At 42.6% G+C, this 18,136-nt stretch overlaps 3 protein-coding genes across 25 annotated transcripts in view; 1 reads left to right on the top strand and 2 right to left on the bottom strand.

Annotated features, from left to right (window-relative positions):
* LOC127605634 (uncharacterized) overlaps positions 1-5,306 on the bottom strand; it is an 86,723-nt gene extending 81,417 nt beyond the window's left edge. The window contains exon 1 of the mRNA XM_052073337.1: positions 5,203-5,306. The gene's annotated coding sequence lies outside the window, so the exon portion shown is untranslated. The remainder of the gene's footprint in view (positions 1-5,202) is intronic.
* Positions 5,307-6,004: 698 nt separating this feature from the next.
* On the top strand, positions 6,005-11,475 carry usp1 (ubiquitin specific peptidase 1). Of its 2 annotated transcripts, none has more exons than XM_052073388.1 (9): positions 6,005-6,164; positions 6,566-6,749; positions 6,939-7,083; positions 7,911-8,012; positions 8,088-8,257; positions 8,496-9,169; positions 9,790-9,948; positions 10,207-10,405; positions 10,481-11,475. In XM_052073388.1, the coding sequence occupies exons 2-9, from the start codon at positions 6,610-6,612 to the stop codon at positions 11,202-11,204; spliced, it is 2,313 nt and encodes a 770-aa protein (XP_051929348.1). In that variant the 5' UTR covers positions 6,005-6,164; positions 6,566-6,609; the 3' UTR covers positions 11,205-11,475. The 2 variants fall into 2 exon arrangements, with proteins under 2 accessions (XP_051929348.1, XP_051929349.1); XM_052073389.1 differs by lacking the exon at positions 6,005-6,164 and adding an exon at positions 6,172-6,338.
* A 1,725-nt stretch (positions 11,476-13,200) lies between these two features.
* dock7 (dedicator of cytokinesis 7) overlaps positions 13,201-18,136 on the bottom strand; it is a 71,596-nt gene continuing 66,660 nt past the window's right edge. For 15 of the 22 annotated variants that reach the window (XM_052073286.1, XM_052073284.1, XM_052073283.1 and 12 more), the window contains 7 exons: positions 17,120-17,254; positions 16,557-16,646; positions 16,246-16,482; positions 15,991-16,134; positions 15,776-15,882; positions 14,542-14,709; positions 13,201-13,943 (listed from right to left, as the gene is read on the bottom strand). In XM_052073286.1, coding sequence (XP_051929246.1) covers positions 13,901-13,943; positions 14,542-14,709; positions 15,776-15,882; positions 15,991-16,134; positions 16,246-16,482; positions 16,557-16,646; positions 17,120-17,254 — 924 coding nt within the window. In that variant the 3' untranslated portion in view covers positions 13,201-13,900. The remainder of the gene's footprint in view (positions 13,944-14,541; positions 14,710-15,775; positions 15,883-15,990; positions 16,135-16,245; positions 16,483-16,556; positions 16,647-17,119; positions 17,255-18,136) is intronic. The other 7 variants (XM_052073285.1, XM_052073279.1, XM_052073288.1 and 4 more) reach the window with 1 other exon arrangement.

Consider the following 18,136-nt stretch of genomic DNA (forward strand, 5'->3'; position numbering starts at 1 on the left):
TCTTTTGATTAAGGTCTTTTCACTCTTTCATGCACTCTGTAACCCACAGGTGTCAAACGCAAAGCCCGGGGGCCAGATCTGGCCCGCCACACCATTTTAGTGGCCCGCAAAAGCAAATCAATCATGTCAAGGTCCATGATGCTTGCTAAAGTCTGAACCAAAATTTAAATTGTCACATGCAATCCACAATAACAGTCATTATTCTTGACTAGTTAAAACTAGTTCTTGATCAATTGTTTGTGCACTGTGTGTAATATGTGGATGGAATTAAACATGTATATGGTTTTCCAAAATTCGTAGCGGCCCTCCAAGGGAAACCGTAACTACAATGTGGCCCGACAAAAACTAGTTCGACACCTGTGCTGTAACCTGATAACATGGTAAGCTGTCCACTGTCGTAACCGCTGTGCCTGAAAGGGTTAAACCGTTTTAAAATCAATTCAGAGTGCAGACTTTAACTAATATTTAAAAACCCACATTTATTTCTTCAGTTTTAGACGTTTTTAAAGTGTTTTGCGAACGTCTTTAAATTTGCCAATGTACTGTATGTTCTTGTAATTTTTGAGAGGGTACTTTTGTTTTCTCTGCTTCGCTTCTGAATGTCGTTATTTGTGTTTGTAAAAGCTTTTCCATGGTGTGTCTGTGCTTGTGTAAAGCACATTGAGTTGGCTGGTGTATGTAATATGCTCTATAAATTCAGCTACCTTGGCTTGCCTTGCCTCATGATACATTAGTTGTGTTTCTAGCAAGGGTCTATGTAACGCGTACTGGGAGGGCAAAGAGTGTGTGCACGCATACTTTACGTGCAACTGCATGGTCATCCAGATTGGGAAATCTTTCCTACAGAACTGACATTATCTGTTTTCCACAACAAAAACAAGATGATCTAATTCACTATTTATGACAATGAGTGCAACTGCAATGATATTAGTTTTCGGAAATATTAAACATCGAGTGGGTCATGCATAAACCAAACCTGACGATGGATTTACATAATGGTTGGGGAACCAGCCCTTTTGATAAATCAGGTCTGTTTGGATTGTACAATATGTAGGTCTACGATCATGCAATAGCCTACAAAGTGCAGCGAGAGTCTGGAAAAAATAACTTTCACATCGGATGGTCATTAAAAGAACCTCGTGGGCGTATGATTCTCAGTCACATCTCACAGATAACTCTGCCAGTGTCACTCTGCAAATCACACATCATTGCGTCACTACAGCAAGGCCTCTAAACGCCATGAGCCGACAGCATGATCCAGAATGAACCACCTCTCAGCACTTCCCAGGAAATCATACTGACACACAAACACGTAGCGGACCATACACACAGAGCGACGGACGAGGCACAAATGTGAGTAAAAAATATTGCAATTGACAACGTCCATCCATCCATTACCTGAACCGCTCTATGTTTGACTAATAATGGGCACCTTTTGACCTGCATATGCATAGTGAACACCCATTAGCCTTTGGGGTTCCATTAAAAAGATTCAAATCTAGATGGAAGATGATAGATATATAGATAGAGATGTTCCATGTACTGTATGTGGGCACACATGCATGTACACACAGTGGCACTGTGGCTTCTTGTCAACAACTTTTCTATAATGGGAATGTGTCGATGTTTTAATGTTGTCTAGCTGTGGCGTGCCAACCAACCGTGGCCGATTATGTATTGCAGACATGCAGAATAGTGGCCAAGACTGACTGTGAATACATGCACTCGCTGAGAGAGCAGAGATAGGGGAAGGCAGAAAGATTGTAAAGAGAGTAGACTGGAGAAAAGGGAGGGGGAGGGGGGGGGTAAGGGGCATGGGGGGTAGAAAGAGGAAATGCAGGCAAAGCAGAGATGCAGAGTGAATGCATGCAGAGCTCAGAGAGCCCATATTATCATTCTAAACCCATTCCTTCAATTTTCACAGCTCCTATCTGATTGGTGTGGGCCTACTTTCTCAAATGTGTGTACTGTAACTGCACGCACATGTGCACGTGTTGGGCACCAGCTGGAAGACATTAGTCAGGCCAGCAGGTAACTTTACTCAAAACTGGCACAGATAATGAGACGCTTAGGAAATGGTATCAACTGGCATAGCAAGAGAGATGAAAGACAAGGTATGAAATAGAAGAGAGTTTTCCTTTATGAGTGCAAGGAAGTGCTCAGACAAAAGTCTTTCCCGTGGACACGGTTTACCTTACGGATGTGCTAAATAAATCCCCAACAAAAACAAAAAAAACCCAACAAAGTAACACAAATAAGCAACCAAACAAAGAAAGAACTTCAACACAGAATGGGAGTAACAACCAAAATGTGTTGGTTTTGGTCGGTATAAACTTAAATGTGGGCTTGGGGATACAAATGGGAGGGCCATAAAAGCCACAATAAACTCTTTAAAATAAAATGCTTTGACACAGTGGTCATAAAATATATAGTCCAAAGACAGAGCATGAAACAAGTGAATAAAATGGTGAAAAGAGCACAACTATGGGTAAAATGTTACATGGGTCCACATCAACAGCTGAGTAAAGAACTGAGTGAACAATAGAAAAAAAAACATTAATCACATTTGATCTTCCCTTACCTCTGCAGCTTGTTTTTGAAATCTTTGGAAAATAATGGCGCCTCAGCAGTGCTGGATTCTCACTTTCAAGCTCCTCCCACAATAATTGTTTGCAAAAGTGTGTCCATTTGTGTTTGTGAGAATGTATCCTTGGTGCTGATGAACAGTGGAAAGCGAAACTCCACTGGAGAGCAGGCAGACAGGCAGACTGAGTGAAACGGGAGAGCAGCGAGAGAGTTCAGGGCAGACTGAGTAGGATGGAAGGGTTGCGGCTTTCAAACATCAGAGCGGCTGAGTGGACACACCCACCTCTTCAGCCCGCATCACACGGGGGTTTCTCAAACTATGTGCAGTGAGCAAAGATGTGAATGTGCTGGCCAAGATCTCATTTTGGCCACAACACCTACGGGTACATCAGTACCGCTGCACTTCATGAGATAGATCCAGCGCCCATCAATAGATGTCAAGAAAGCCATAAAGCGTTACTGTTCCTCCTTTGTGTTTGAAGTATTGAGGACTGAAATCCTTGCACGAGTTCTCAAGAAAGGGCCAGTTAGGTCAACCTTTGCTGCTATGGTAAAGTACAATCATAAAATACCAAGAGTATCATAGTGGTTCAGTTTTCTAAGTCTTCGAATCCATCATCATGCACTTCAGGCATAAACGGAGAGGGTGTACCATCGATAGATGCAGCATCACAAAAGAAGCACAACTAAAAACCACAGTGAATAAAATCAAAATTGTATACGCTGGAGTTGCAAGTACAGAAAGACGCATGACTTTGACCTCAGGAGCATTTACCGCACATCAGGGAAGTGATTGTTATTTGCGTAATAGTTTATAATAAAACAGATGGCATGCTGCCAGGTGAACTGTAGCATGTAATGAAATGTAACATTCTTGGAGTGCATGTCTGCCTGGCAGTCAACATGCCTTCATTTTCCCCCTCTTGCCCTGTTGGGAAACATTGCGGGTGGAGAATGAAGGGGGGTGTTTTTTTTACATCATGAAACACTGGGATTTGGAACTGTTGACCTTTCTACCTCTGCTCCTCCAGCCAATGGGAATCTTGTGCTTCTTGGGACAAAGCCGTCCTTGATAAAGGCCAACCCTACTGTACGGTGCATTGACAATGGCCCTCATTAGTAGCACAGGTTGAGGGTTAAAAAATTCTGTTGGGAAGGGAATTGCCTGCAGCTGGCCGCTGGATTAAAATGTGCGTGTTCAATGTTGGACAGTTTGTATGACAAAAACTAGCTCATTTCCCCCACCCAAAACATATGTCATGTGCTTTGCTTCTACTATTTGTGCTGTGAATCAGCTAAAAACACTGGGCACATATATCGAAAAATAACATTGAGGCTCACATACACACCTATGGACAATTTAAAGTCTTCATCCTTTTGGACAGGGAGGAGAATATGAACACAAAAGCACAGGGAGAACATGAAAACGCCACAGCGGAAGGCCATAGCTGGGATTCGAACGTTGGACCTTTAGACTGTGAAGCAGACATGCAAACGACTGCCGCACCATGCTGCAACCCAGATGCTGTCATGAAGACAAAATATCAAACAATGCAACATCAATGAATTGTCAGCGTTACATTAAGTGTTACTTTGAGACATTGTTCTTCGGGTAAAAGGTCAGACTCTTGATGTACTGTTATTCATTTCTTCGGTACATAGATATGTGACATCGATGACACCATTTGCTTGCTTGTGACATTTCATCAAAGCCAATCTTTGACAACAGAAATGCATTCCACGCCCATCTGCTGCTCAGGATAACTAACTTAGTTCACTGAGATAACATGTTCACCAACATCAACTGGGTATGTAGGGCAATCCATCAAGAATTAAAAGTAACAAAGTGTTGAAAAATGCCTCAATGGCATAGTTATTGATGGACTTTGAAGAAGTAACTGCCAGCTAACTGACCATCCTTGATCAAATACCCACTGACCTTTATATTACTGTGCATCATTATTCACTAAAGACTGTCAATGTAACTCAGCACAGTATTGAAATCAAGATGTTTTATGTGATACAGTATATGAGCTGTGCCTCGTACTGCTTCATTGTGGAAGCCAGCCATTCGTGAATCCTGTATCTTAAAATGAAGAGATAACATGATAATGATGATGCAAGCAAGTAGTACCTCTGTTGTTAAATCCCACCATATGACATACCAACGGGAGGTGTGGCACCTCCTTACTGGTGCAATTCACGAGTAAGACTATTACAACATCACTTGGTGACTAAGCCAGACGGCTGGTAGCGATTTAAGGAAGCTGTAGCTGTTCCTAGTCCATCGATGCATGTAGTTGCTGCTGTCCAAGAAGACTCTCTGCAGCAGCATCAGCAGAAACGCTAGAACCTCAGCTATTACTCAGCATCATCGTACTGATGTGCACGTGAGATATTAAACGTTGTTGATTTGTTTTCCTCCAACAGCACTAAAGTGATGCGAGCCTCTTCGGAAAACAACTATTTTACATCCGCGCCTCATTAACATAAACGTATTTGTGCAATATTGCACCTGATGAAGGAACCGTTCGCATGGAAGCAATTCAGCATTTTCGCTCTTTTGTTGAAAAATACAATAAAATAATGGGCAAAGAAAACGTAAACAGCATCTTACCGTTCAAATCGTGGACGATAGCTCGAGCTGACTGTGAGATGTGGAGATGCTCCAGTAACTGTGGACCAACACTGTTGGGCGGCGTGACGATGTCATTGACAAGCGTGCCCCTTGCTGGCGAACGGGGACATCTTCTTTTTTTAATGTATTTTCTTACGCGGACAGTGAGGGTAGCTTGAACTTTTTTCTTCTCAAAATATATTGTGTTTTTTTTTAATTACAATGTGGATCATTCACCACTATTTGCTATGTTACACTGCTACACGCCAATTGAATTATCATGTTCTATCTAGATTGCGTTTTTTCTTTTGATTGTATTTCTCTTTCATTATTAAACTTGGCAAAAACAGAGGCCTAGTAACGTAACTTAAAAAAGGTATTGTGCTCTTGCCATACCATTGCACGACCAATATCTTTTTGGTCTCCCACAGCGTCGTCTGCAGGATAACCACGCAAATATAGCTACAGTTCATTACTGCATTGTTCCATTTTTAAAGAGAAACATTTGCTTTAAGTACCAAAACTATTTTGGGACATAGCACCCCACGTCACAGCTTGAGTTCTAATTTTGGACAACTACACCAGTGACTTCCGATCATACCCAAAATAAATTGAGGACTACAAAAATGGCTTCCGGTGGGCCTGAACTGGACATTGGTGTCTAATAAAAACGCCAGATTATTTGGAGACAAATGTTCACTTTATTATATATTTCAATGCCTTGTATTCAACACTGAGGGTAATTGCATTTAATGGGAGTCGTATCATAGTTGACAATTTCATGTTAAAAAAAATATTCGACGTTTGATTGAGTAGGCCGGTATTCACCGGCGATGTAGCAGTCGCTGGTCCGTAGATTGGAGAAAAAGCGCCAAGCTTTGGTGCAGCGTACATAAAATGTTGTTTTAATCGAAAACTACTGTAAAATCTATTCAGATTAAGCCCGGAGTAGTTTATTAAGGTACGATCACAAGTTTGTTGGTACATTGGACTTCAATCATTTAAAATTGAGCCACGAAAAACTTGTCTTCGCGGATGTTGTTGTGCCTCAGGGTTATGAGTGACCCAGTTTTGGAACTTGGAGTCAGCGATATTCTGTGCCTGCTGCTACAAAATCATCGGCAACGGACATAACGCAAAGTGTTGTCCTAAGCATTCGAACCAGCGGTGGTGATGTAATTCTTCGGCGTTCGTTGATTTACTGCGAACCACCCACTTTCTTTTATACGTCTACATGTATGATTTTACAGTGTTTGCAGCGCAGTTGGACGTATCCGTGCTCCGGCCATTATTTTTGAACCTTTGTGCAATGTATAGCACATTCAAACGATATGAAAAGTGTTTCTTCCTTTTGCCACACAGGGGATGTTGCAACTCTTAGAAGGGACAGCCTGTGAAGTGTGAAGATGCCTGGTCTGCAAGGCGAAGAAGACGTGGCCTCGCTGGTGAGCCCCATCAAGAGGAGTAAACTGTCTTTGAAGTTCTTTCAGAAGAAGGAAACTAAACGAGCCCTGGATTTCTCTGAACCTCAAGCAGATGATACCAAGTCAGTGAACATGTGTGTCTTTAAGTTTGTCTGACAAATATGCAGATGCTGGAAGTTAAGCCTTTGTATTTTGCTGTGATTTAGTTGCCTGTGTATAACCAAAACTCGGGGATGAGGAGACTATTGCCATTCAAACCAAGGTCACACAATAATCCATTCTTGATTTCATGGCATGTTTATTCTAACCAGCTGTGATCAGGTAGTGCCTGCGCAATCTCTGCAACCAAGCTTGCCGGATGATCTCCCACTGTCATATGAGAAGAGTGATGTCGTGTTGCCGTTTGTGGGGCTCAGCAATGGGGGAAACACCTGCTATCTGAACAGCATCTTACAGGTTAGTTGCTTTTTCAAAGTATTACAACGGACTCTCAATTCATTGCGGAGTTCCTACAGTACTGCCGTAACACGTGCTGTTGTTTTACCAAAACTACACCAAGGTAGTAGTAAAGTCATAATTACTGTAAATACGTGTAGGGGGTAAAAAAAAAACAAGATTATTTTATTACGGTGGGCAAGTACCGATACCTGGGGTTCTTTCAATGTATTGGTACTCCTTTCTCTGGAGGCCATTTTACAATCGGAGAACTACAGGCATACATGTCTGACAGTTGCGCCATGTACCGGTAATGTCCCGGTACGGTGAATTTAGCAGTATGACGTCTCGCCTGGTCCAAGACACAAAACGATATTTATCTGGTAGTCTGACAGCCTGAAAAGAATGAATGTCAAGCAATCAAATAAAAATCAGTAAGTACAGCTGTAACTCGCTGTCTCTTCTTGTGCCATGGAAAATATTTGTGAGCCAATCCGTGCTGAAGTTTGCTTTTTGCTGCTGGTGTGGGCCCCAGCTCCCTACAATGCTGATCAGGATAAACAGTATAGAAATTGATTGATGGACGAATGATAGAATGGGGGCATGTAGAGGGCACAGCCTGCAGCTCATGTTTCCAATGAAGTTGTTTGATTTTAAAAAGGAAAAGTGCACATATTTTGTTTTCTTCGGTGCACCAGCGATTGTATTTTCAGCTTGTGTGCACATACACACTTTTATAAATGATGCCACAGGTGCTCCACTACATTTTTCATTTGGATTGGTATGAAAATACAAATTTTAAGTCCTAGTTCAAGATGACATGTAAATGTGTGTGTTTTTCCCCGCAGGTGCTCTATCACTGTCCAGGGTTAAAAGAAGGCATCAAATCCTTGTACAAGTTGTCTATAAGCAAAGCTAAACCCACTGAAGAAACAAAACAATCTGAAGAGGTCAGCGCCTTTTTATTTTCTCCCTTCACACACTCTTGTCTCCAGCATACTTGTATCCTTCAATTTTGTTGATAGCGAGCAAGAGAAACTCCCGAGTCCTTCCCGGCACAGATCGAGCTCCTCGCGAACTTCCACAGTCTGATAAGGTCCGTGGAGCAGCTGCAGTCCGACTTTCTGCTCAACACCGACAGCTTCAGCGAGCGAGAGCTAGACACGTCGCCTCGTGAAGTTCTTAAAACACTCAGGTTAATCCCTTTGTTGAAAATATGAAACTGTAATACACCCGGTCCAAATATTTCTTTGAAGGAAGCTTTGCAATCAACCGATTTACTTCATGAATGGAAAATGTACAAATACTCTTAAGTTGGGTGAATGTATATTGGAAGAAGCAGTCTTGATTTTGCTTGATTATTTGAGATTCATTGTCACGTCGAAGAGTAAGTTTGACACATAAAGAATTTTGATGCTTTGGATGTGTTGCAGGCAACTGAACCCGATGTATGAAGGCTATTTTCAGCATGATGCCCAAGAGGTTCTGCAGTGCATCTTGGGTTATATACAGGAGGCCTGCAAGACTATTAGGACGGATAAAAAGCAGGAGGCCATTGTGACCGAGGTCCAAGTGGAACATGACAGCAGTTCGGGGTCAGAATCCCAAAGAGACGTCAGCGAGGATGGTCAGGTGGCTGGAAAAAGGAAAAGCGACACCGAGATGGGAAATGCCAAAAAAAAGCCAAAGTCTGGAGAATCTGGAGTGGAGGAGGAGCATCTGTTGAGCGCACCGGTCACCCGCTCCAAAAGTAAGTCATTTCGTGATAACGCTGTGGAAAACACAAAGGACAAAGCTGAAGAGAAGGATGCGACCAAGGAGTTGGGAGAAGAAGGGGCCAACGGTGATGAGAAAACATTCAAAGAGGCTGATGGGAGAAAGAAGAAACGCTGCAAACTGGGCTGGCTGAGGCCCGCTGAGAAACAGCCAAGCATCATGTCCATGTTTCGCACCGTCGGGAAGCTCACCTCGACATTTGCCAAAATCTCAACGAAAGCGGAGCAAGGGAACGTTGGAGCTGGCGAAGGCCAAACGAAAGATGAGAAGAAAAGTGAGAGTGTCATCTTTCCAAATGGGAAGCAGGTCCAAAAGGCGCCACCTCATCAGGGTAGGACATGAAAAATTAATTCATTCATCTTCCGATCCGCTTTATCCTCACAAGGGGGGAGGACACGAAGGATTGTAAAATACAATTCTGCAGAACTTCAAATTCATCTCCAAACGAGAATATTGCGGAAACTTCAGTTCATAAGACGAGACCCAGATTTTACAGATTGACTACACACAGAGTGAAATTATTTCTTAAATCGAACTTTGATGATTAAGGCTTACAGTCAACAAAAGCGCCAAATTCACGATTTCATTGAACGAGTTGCACTTTTTGAATTGAAGTGCAATAAACTGCAACGCGTTGCTTTCTTGGAGCAATTTCGGGCATACGTGAAAAGGTGATTTTTATTTTTTTTAAAGGCTAATGTAAGGTGAGCTTGGAAATATATCGTTTGTGGGGTATTAATGTACAGTTAAAACGTTTACATTTTTCAAACCCTTTTTTGAGGGCTGAGGGGGTGGGGGGTCAGTTACTCGCAGGTTGTTGCACAGCTCAGTCCCTGTCCCCCTCAAATCGTATGGTTTGTTGTACCAAAAATAAACGTTCTACTACTTAAATTGCTGAGATTGATACACTCGCATGTACAATAATGAATGTTTATGTTTCTGACTTTGCAGACGGCCTAGACCTGATGGAGCACTTGTTCCATGGCCAACTGCTTCTACGGACGCGTTGTCTGGAGTGTGAAAGCTTCAGCGAGAGGCGAGAGGATTTCCAGGACATCAGTGTCCCCGTGCAGGAGGAGCAACCCAGCAGCTCGGACGATCTCTCTTCAGGTTAGAAGAAATCACGGCAGGGATACATCACGTTTCCACTCAGCGGTAACGGGAGGGCCACAGTCTGAAACGGAATTATGTTTTTACGGCAGCAATAGTGGTCTACCCGAGATCAGCAAGACGCACATAAGAGCTCCATCTGGTCAGAAGACTGACCTGTTTTGTGAACTCTTTTGGCTTCAGACACATGAAGTGTGTCACAAATGATCACCTCATGAATTTGAAAAAAAACATCAAACCAAAATGTTCTTTCTCCAGTTTCTCCATACCCAAAACCCGAGAAGACCCTGAAATGGGCCATTGGGCAGTTTGCGTCGGTGGAGCGCATTTCTGGAGAGGACAAGTACTTCTGCGACACGTGTCGCCATTACGCAGAGGCCGAGAGGAGTCTTCTTTTTGACAAGACACCCGAAATCGTCACCATTCACTTGAAGCGCTTCTCCGCCAGCAGTTCGGAGTGAGTCACTTGACCGGTCAATACCTTCCTCGCTTTGAGACGCGTTTCTCATCAACATATGTTCCCTTTTTCTAGAACGGACCCGTACGTCGGTCTTTCCAAGGTGAACACACCCTTGCAGACGCCCTTGACTTTGTCTCTGGAGGAGTGGTGCATGCCACGCTCGTCCAGCAAAGGCCACGACTACGAGCTCTTTGCCGTGGTCATGCACAGCGGCGTGTCTATTGGCAGCGGCCATTACACTGCCTACGTCCGCATGAGTGGCCTCAAGGATGCCAAATTCTGGCTGTGCGAAAGGGAGCAGCAAAACATCTCCGAAGAAGTAGTGCGGGACGACGACGATGGTGAGGTCTCAATCAGGCGAGATGCGAACCAGCAACCTGCCTCGAGCTTTGCTTGCGGCAAACCAGGAAGTAAGAAGCGTCCGGAGGGCGGGGTCGGACTCTTGGGTGGCCAACGGAGTCGGACCAGCGTCGAGCACGAAGAGAGAGTGACCGATGGTGGGATGAAAGACGAATCAGAGCAAAGAAAAACCATACGACATGCAAAAGTCGAGCCGAAAAAGGAGGCGGAGGCTGGAGAGGAGAGAGGGGCAACTTCCCGTGAGGAAGAGGAGGCCTCGGAACAACAGGCTTTAAAAAACCTCCTCGAATACGAAGGCAAATGGCTGCTGTTCGATGACTCAGAAGTGCATTTGGTCAAGGAGGAAGATTTCATTCAAGCCTGCTCCCCTCAGACCTGCTCCTCTTCAACACCCTACTTGCTCTTTTATAAGCGAATCCCCGAGTCGGGACATTAACAGCACTGCATTTTACCCCAAGATGTGCTCTGTATATATTCTCAAATACGAAATGGAACACAAAAAATACACACATCACGACGGACGTGTTACTTAATAGCGCCTGATTAAAGGTTGTCAATGTTCAAACGTCTGCAGTAGATGGATTTGTTTTGGAAACAAATGGATTTGTGCCAAAATTGAACTTATTATTCTTATTTTTAATATTTTCTCACATTCTCTTGGACTTTGGACATTTTCTAAGCTAGGGTAATAAAGGTGGGTGTGTTTATTTTTTTGGGTGAGGGGTATGTTTTTTTTTTTACTGAACGAAAGTGGTGTATTTATTTCTAGAATTGCAGAAGTATTCTATTCAGCCTTCTCGTTTATAAAGCAATACCCAGCCGCCCTGTTGTAAAGAAAATATATTTCACAACATTGTCATTTGTATGGCCAGTTTTAAAACCATTTGAGGGAACCAAGTGATGAATTATCCTGTTTTTACATAAACGTAAACAACCCCCCTCAAAAAAGATAAGATATCCTTTATTTGTCCCACACTGGGGAAATTTACAGCCTCCAGCAGCAAGAATGTGGGTCGAAAAAATAAAATTTAACAAAGTTCTTATTTCATTTAATGCCGAAACGTAAAAATACCTCTGCAAAAAACCCTATATAGTACTTTAGTCAAAAGGCTGTGGGAATTATTTCAGCATGACAAATCACCACTAGATGGCAGGAGTGTCATTGATCAATTTAGAATGTTCAATCAGCCTGCCACGCATGTTTTTGGAATGTGGGAGGAAACCGGAGTACCCGGAGAAAACCCAAGCAGGCGTGTGGAGAGCATGCAAACTCCTTACAGGGAGGTCGGAGCTGGAATTGAACCCGGTACCTCTGCACTGTGAAGTCGATGTGCTAACCACTGGCCTACCGGGCCGCCCGTTATTTAATATTGTTTTCATCTGAGTTATCACAAAAACATCAAAGTGAAACAAACTCAATTCCAATGAAGTTGGGTTGTGTTACACATAAAAACTAATTACTGGATGGATTTATAAATCAGGTACAAATTGTATTTAACAAGATATTTAATGGGGCGGCCCGGTAGTCCAGTGGTTAGCATGTCGGCTTCACAGTGCAGAGGTACCGGGTTCGATTCCAGCTCCGGCCTCCCTGTGTGGAGTTTGCATGTTCTCCCCGGGCCTGCGTGGGTTTTCTCCAGGTGCTCCGGTTTCCTCCCACATTCCAAAAACATGCGTGGCAGGCTGATTGAACACTCTAAATTGTCCCTAGGTGTGAATGTGAGTGTGAATGGTTGTTCGTTTCTGTGTGCCCTGCGATTGGCTGGCAACCGATTCAGGGTGTCCCCCGCCTACTGCCCGAAGACAGCTGGGATAGGCTCCAGCACCCCCCGCGACCCTAGTGAGGATCAAGCGGCTCGGAAGATGAATGAATGAAAGATATTTAATGTTCGAACTAATAACGATTGTGTTTTGTAAATAATTATTAACTTCGAATGTATTCATTTCAAAAACATACTAAGTGCAGGTCAATCTCCTGCATGGAATCCAGTGAGTGCGTTTGTTTTGCTTTCGCAATGTAGACTGCGTGCGAAGAGATTAACGTGAGGACCTGCTTTGATTGGTCGGGAATGAATTCAGCTGTGTTCACTCCCACACTGGCGCAAGCACATTTCTATCAACACCCATCTACGAAAATATCAAAAGAAAGAAAACTTGTCACATGCGCAGCTAGACTGCACTTATGCCGGGCAAGAAAATAAAGTCCTCAAAGTGAAAAGAAGAGCCAATGAGTCGGAGAGATGTCTTGGTTAAGTTGTGGTTTCCTTTGAGGAGGACTGACCGGTCCTCGAGGCCATTATCCTGCAGGTTTTCGACGTTTCCCCCATTCCAACAAATTGATTCAGATGATCTAAAACATGCAGGCTAGCGGACTTTGACACCTGTGCTGTCAATCATTTGCATGAGGCACAAATTAATCACCAACATCAGCCTGAACATTAAAATATTTATTTAGTAAAATATTTAAAATTAACAAAACAGAACTACATAAAATTATACATTTTCAGTACCTAACTTTAAAACATTGACGTTTTAACAAAAATGTGATAAAGCAATATGATAAATAATATTTTTTGCAAATTGTCATTTCATCATCCCTCTCCCACATAACTTTAGCTTTCAAGTTGTGAAATGCATTGCTACACCAGAAACAACACCAAAAAAAAGTGCACACATTAAATACCGTTTTTTCCCCCAAACTTATTAAAAAGACACCTTGACATTTGCATTTTTAGAATTTGTCGTTAAAAAGTTTGTTTGGCACTTTTTGGAACCAATAACGGGATGTGAACATTGCTGGTACCGGTTGCTTGGGAGCTCACAGCGTGCGAGGTCTCGTACCTCTGGAGAAAAGGCTTACATTATACCAAGGCAGCCTCTGGGGAAAATGTTCCCCAAATCTTAAAAGGTCAAGGTGTCTCTTTAAAATCAAACCCACTTATTCATCCTGCTGATCGAGTTGTGTAAACAAGTTAAGACACTGGAATGAAATACCAAGTTGGAACACTTGAAGCCTTTTTCAGTAACAAACATGGTGACCCATTCTGAACACGCTGCTATTTACACTCAAGAATAAATTAATATTGCATCTTTTGGTGGAGCTTTGTGCGTACGTACGTACTCCCGTCATCTTCAAATGTCAATTTTGCGAAGACTCAATCTGCTGAAAGAATCTCTGGAAAGGGGGAGAGAGAGAGAAGGAGGCCAAGTTTAGATTTGCAGCCTTAAAAAAACAATAAAAATGAAACAGACAACAATGACGTTTTCCTTTTGCCACATGCATCTTCTTCTGAGTTCTTATCGGCATTTGTGAGTCACGTCTTAAGAAGGCTCCCTCAGAAAAATGGATTTAGCGTGCTGCCTCCATATAGAATTGGTGAAACTTTCTTCAACTGTGCTTTAATTTTTGAACCTAAAATGCATGTTTTTGGAATGTGTGAGCACGCGTAGAAAAACCGAACGCAAAACAAACCTTGTGATACTGCAAGTGCAGTCCAAGTGTCTGATCTGACTATCTGCAGCTTTTATGCGAAGGTTTCCAAACTGTCTCAACAACGAATTCAACAGCACATGTCTTCTAAAAGAATCTAATTGTGTTATTATGTTGCATGATTTTTACAGAGCAAAAGCAACTAGCTTTTTATAAAACTACAGTGGTACCTTGACTTATGGATAATACTGAGTTAATGTATGAGTAAACAATGTTATGAGCAAGGCCAGGGAATGAACTAAACCTATAAGGTCGCACTCTGAGCCAGAGAGAAGACCCGTACCTGTGTGAGTTGACCTGTAGCACAGGTTTATAGAGCTGAGGAATCTTTCTGTTGATGAGCGGCTGGAGCGCCTCCTTCAGGCGGTGATAGTTCCTCTCAAGCTCCCTCTGATACTCCTTCTGGTCAGGACCGATCAAACTCTTGTTCTTACGCAGGGCATCTTCACACCTATGACGAAGGTTAGTCCAAATGCACCATTTATAACGAGAACCGTGTGTTGTTAAACCACAGGGACAAGAGGCCAAACGATTTTATTGATCATTCCATCCGTTCCTACCGACCCGTTACTGCACGCATGCCATTATAAGCAACAGCCATAACAGAACCAAACGTGAATGAAAATAAAAGACATGCGAGACAAGACCAAGTTTGTCAAAAGAAAATCGCACAGGGAGGGAGGGACGCACTTTTGCAGCGTGCTAAGCTGCAGAATCATCACTATGGTAGCTTGCGCGTACCATTAGCTTCTCCTGCTTGCTTCTCTCGCTACCAGAGAACAAAGTCCTTGTGTGTTTTAAATACTTGGGCATTAATGATGATTCTGATTAGAAACTGGATGGATGGCTGAATGGACGTATTGTGATACTGTACTTGTCAATTTTTGCATCTATAGTGAAACTCTTCTACAACAAAACCTACATGGGCGAAAATATCCCCTAGTGTGAAAAAATCTTCATGTATGAACACCATTCCCACTTTACTGCCCGCCACACAACTAAAAAAAATAAAATAATCCAACAGCGACCTCTACTGCTTCGTTCGGAAAGGCAACAGCAAACCACACTGGTTTACACACGCGCAGTAGTCCAGGAAGTATTTGTTTTTGTTCGTTTCAGACGCAGCAAGAACGTTGCATTGCTAAAATGGCTACAAAAGGGACCCTTGGATGTCAAGCAGCTAACACAAGAAGAACTCTGACGCTGGAAGAGAGAGGGTAAAAGTGATCAAAATGAAAGACGGAGGAAACAAAATAAAAGACATATTCCGAGAAATTGATTTCAGTGAAAGTGAATGCTGATCATAATTGATAGCAATTTATTTCTCCCCCCGTTGTGAAACATTTCTTGCTGCAAACATGATTTCGTTGTAGATGAGTTTCACTGTATAAACTATCTGGGAATCATGACTAGGAATGGCTAATATGAGTTGGCAGTTGTTTTGTTGTTCTGCATTTTTTGGGGTGGGGGGGTTAAATGGAATTAGGCACTCTGATCTGTGATGTGAAAATATCTACCTCTTTGTGAAGTCCTTGAAGCACAGACGTAGCTTATTGTGGTGTCTGTACAGTTTTGGGTCACCGGGGATTTCGGACAGGAACACCTGCGCAACCTCCAAAGGACCCTGTACAATACATACAAATGACACTTATTTCAAAATGTTTAAGAAGCCATTACCGTTTTTTTTAAATTAATTTGATCAAATATCTTTTTGAGCACATTAAAGGTTCACCTGGTTGACAGTGGTGCCCACTGAGCCCTGCAAGACCATCTGCAGCATCTTGGCATCAGAAGGGTCCTGGTGGGTAGCAAAGGCAAGTTCTTGCGTCTTCTTCTGCATGTCCTCGATGGCCACTTCAATGGGAGTGGAAATAATCTGGGACAAAAGGCAGGCATAAAGAGACAGCCTTGTTCATACCACTGGACACACAGTGTGATTGGCGTGAACGGCGTGGTCTCCCACCATCTACCATCTTGTCCGATTTACCTCCTCTTTGTGAACAATGTTGATGCGTGTCTTGATGTAAGGGAAGGCGTGGGAGGTGGTCAGGATGGTCTTGCGTTTGAACTGCTCGTGCAGGTCCCCGTGGGCCCGCCCATCCAACGTAAAGGGGGTGCAGTAGACGAAACGACGCAAGTTGTAGTTCTTGTCAAAGTAGGTGATGCGGTCCTTCATCTCGTAAGTGTCAAAGTAGGGCTCCACGTAAGTGATCTGGATGAAGGCCTGGAGAACGAAGGAAGAGTTTGTTTTGCGTTTTACTGAATAGATGAATGAGGTGAAGAGTATCGAACACTAACCTTATTTGGATCAAGCTTGCACTTGTCTACCGGGTTGGAGTCCTTAATGACTTCGACTTGATCTTCTCCAAACTGGTCTCCGTAAAAACCCTAAAAACAAAAAGTATTAAAATCAATCAAGTCCTTTAATCATTTGTGGACAACTTAAACCGAAACACTTCCAATGGAAACTGAACCGCCTCCTGGAACATGGTCACGCAACAAGTGGCATATGGACTTAAAAAACTATGAATATGTGCATTCAAGTGGTACACCTGCCTAATTTAATGAGGTCTTATCAGACTGTACTTATCTATGTTGCTCCAGAAAGTATTCAAAGCGCTTCACTTTTTCCACACTAAGTTACAGCCTTATTCCAAAATGGAACCCTCGCCGGCCCTCATAATTTTACAAACACCTCAAAATGACAATGCAAATCAATTTCATTAATTTATTAAAAATCACATGCACTCAACATAAGTCATTTTTGATGTCATCATTATGGGCTTGTAAAATGTGCCGAGACCGAATATGTGGGCATTTTGACCATAATTATCACCGTGCCATCTGTGTCTTCACCTCACCTCCAGTCTGTGAGATATTTCCGCCAACTTGGTGATAGCTGGCTCTTTGTACACAAACTCCTGCTCATCCAAGTCACCAAATTTGGAACCATAAAACCCAACTCGAAAGTATGTTCCAAACATCCTCTTCCCATCCTGTCGACAAGAGACAAGAGAGAAAATGTGTAAGTGCAACATGAACAGGAATGCAACTTAGATCACAACATGTTTCTGTTGATTTCGAATGCTCAGCAAAAGTGTTAAGTCCTCCATGGAGTCAACAGTGACTATACGGCTCCCATTACGCACACACAACAATAATTAATCACAATGTTGTCTCAAGAAGATAACTACTGTACATACTAACCAAGTTACAATGGGTTGAAGTTTTTGTATTTGTGACATGAATTCCATCCTTTCATCCATTTTCTGACCCGCTTATCTAAAAATTTGAATCCGCGGTTCCTGATCCAAAAAAGGAAACCCCCCCCCCCCTGCCCCCCCTTGTGCAAATGTGATCCATCTTGGATGAATTTCTCCATTGTGAGATGAATAAAGATGTTCTCATCTTATAACACATGCCAACTGACACCTCACTGGAATTTAGAAAGATTTGAAACAAATAATACATTGCTATGAGATAAAGAACTAGCTCCTCAAGATTTAAAGATACATTTGAAATTGTGACTCGCTACCATTTACCGTAATGTCCGGACATAGAGCGCACCTGATTATACGCCACACCCACTACATTTTTAAAGGCGAAACCATGTAATACAATTATATATAATTCACACTTGTCTATAAGCTTCAACGTTTAATAACATACCTTAACTTTTCTTTTACTACGGCAGTAAAAGAGCACTCACACGGTTGGTTTGAGAAAAAAAAAAGGCACCGCTCCCGGTCGACTAATTCTTGTTTCAAAATGAAAAAACAAATCATCGCTTGCCAGAATATTCAATCAACCATTCCTTCATTCGGCTTTCCATCATCTATGCTTTCGTGTCAACTTTCACAACAATGTTTTTGGGGAGG

The sequence above is a fragment of the Hippocampus zosterae genome, chromosome 8, assembly GCF_025434085.1.
Source record: "Hippocampus zosterae strain Florida chromosome 8, ASM2543408v3, whole genome shotgun sequence".
NCBI lineage: Eukaryota > Metazoa > Chordata > Actinopteri > Syngnathiformes > Syngnathidae > Hippocampus > Hippocampus zosterae.

Bases quoted from the DNA above. Each gene is read 5' to 3' on its own strand.
- usp1 (XM_052073388.1), top strand. From the start codon at position 6,610: ATGCCTGGTCTGCAAGGCGAAGAAGACGTGGCCTCGCTGGTGAGCCCC. The intron at 6,750-6,938 runs GTCAGTGAACAT...TATTCTAACCAG, and splicing joins CCTCAAGCAGATGATACCAA to CTGTGATCAGGTAGTGCCTG. The intron at 9,170-9,789 runs GTAGGACATGAA...CTGACTTTGCAG, and splicing joins AAAGGCGCCACCTCATCAGG to ACGGCCTAGACCTGATGGAG.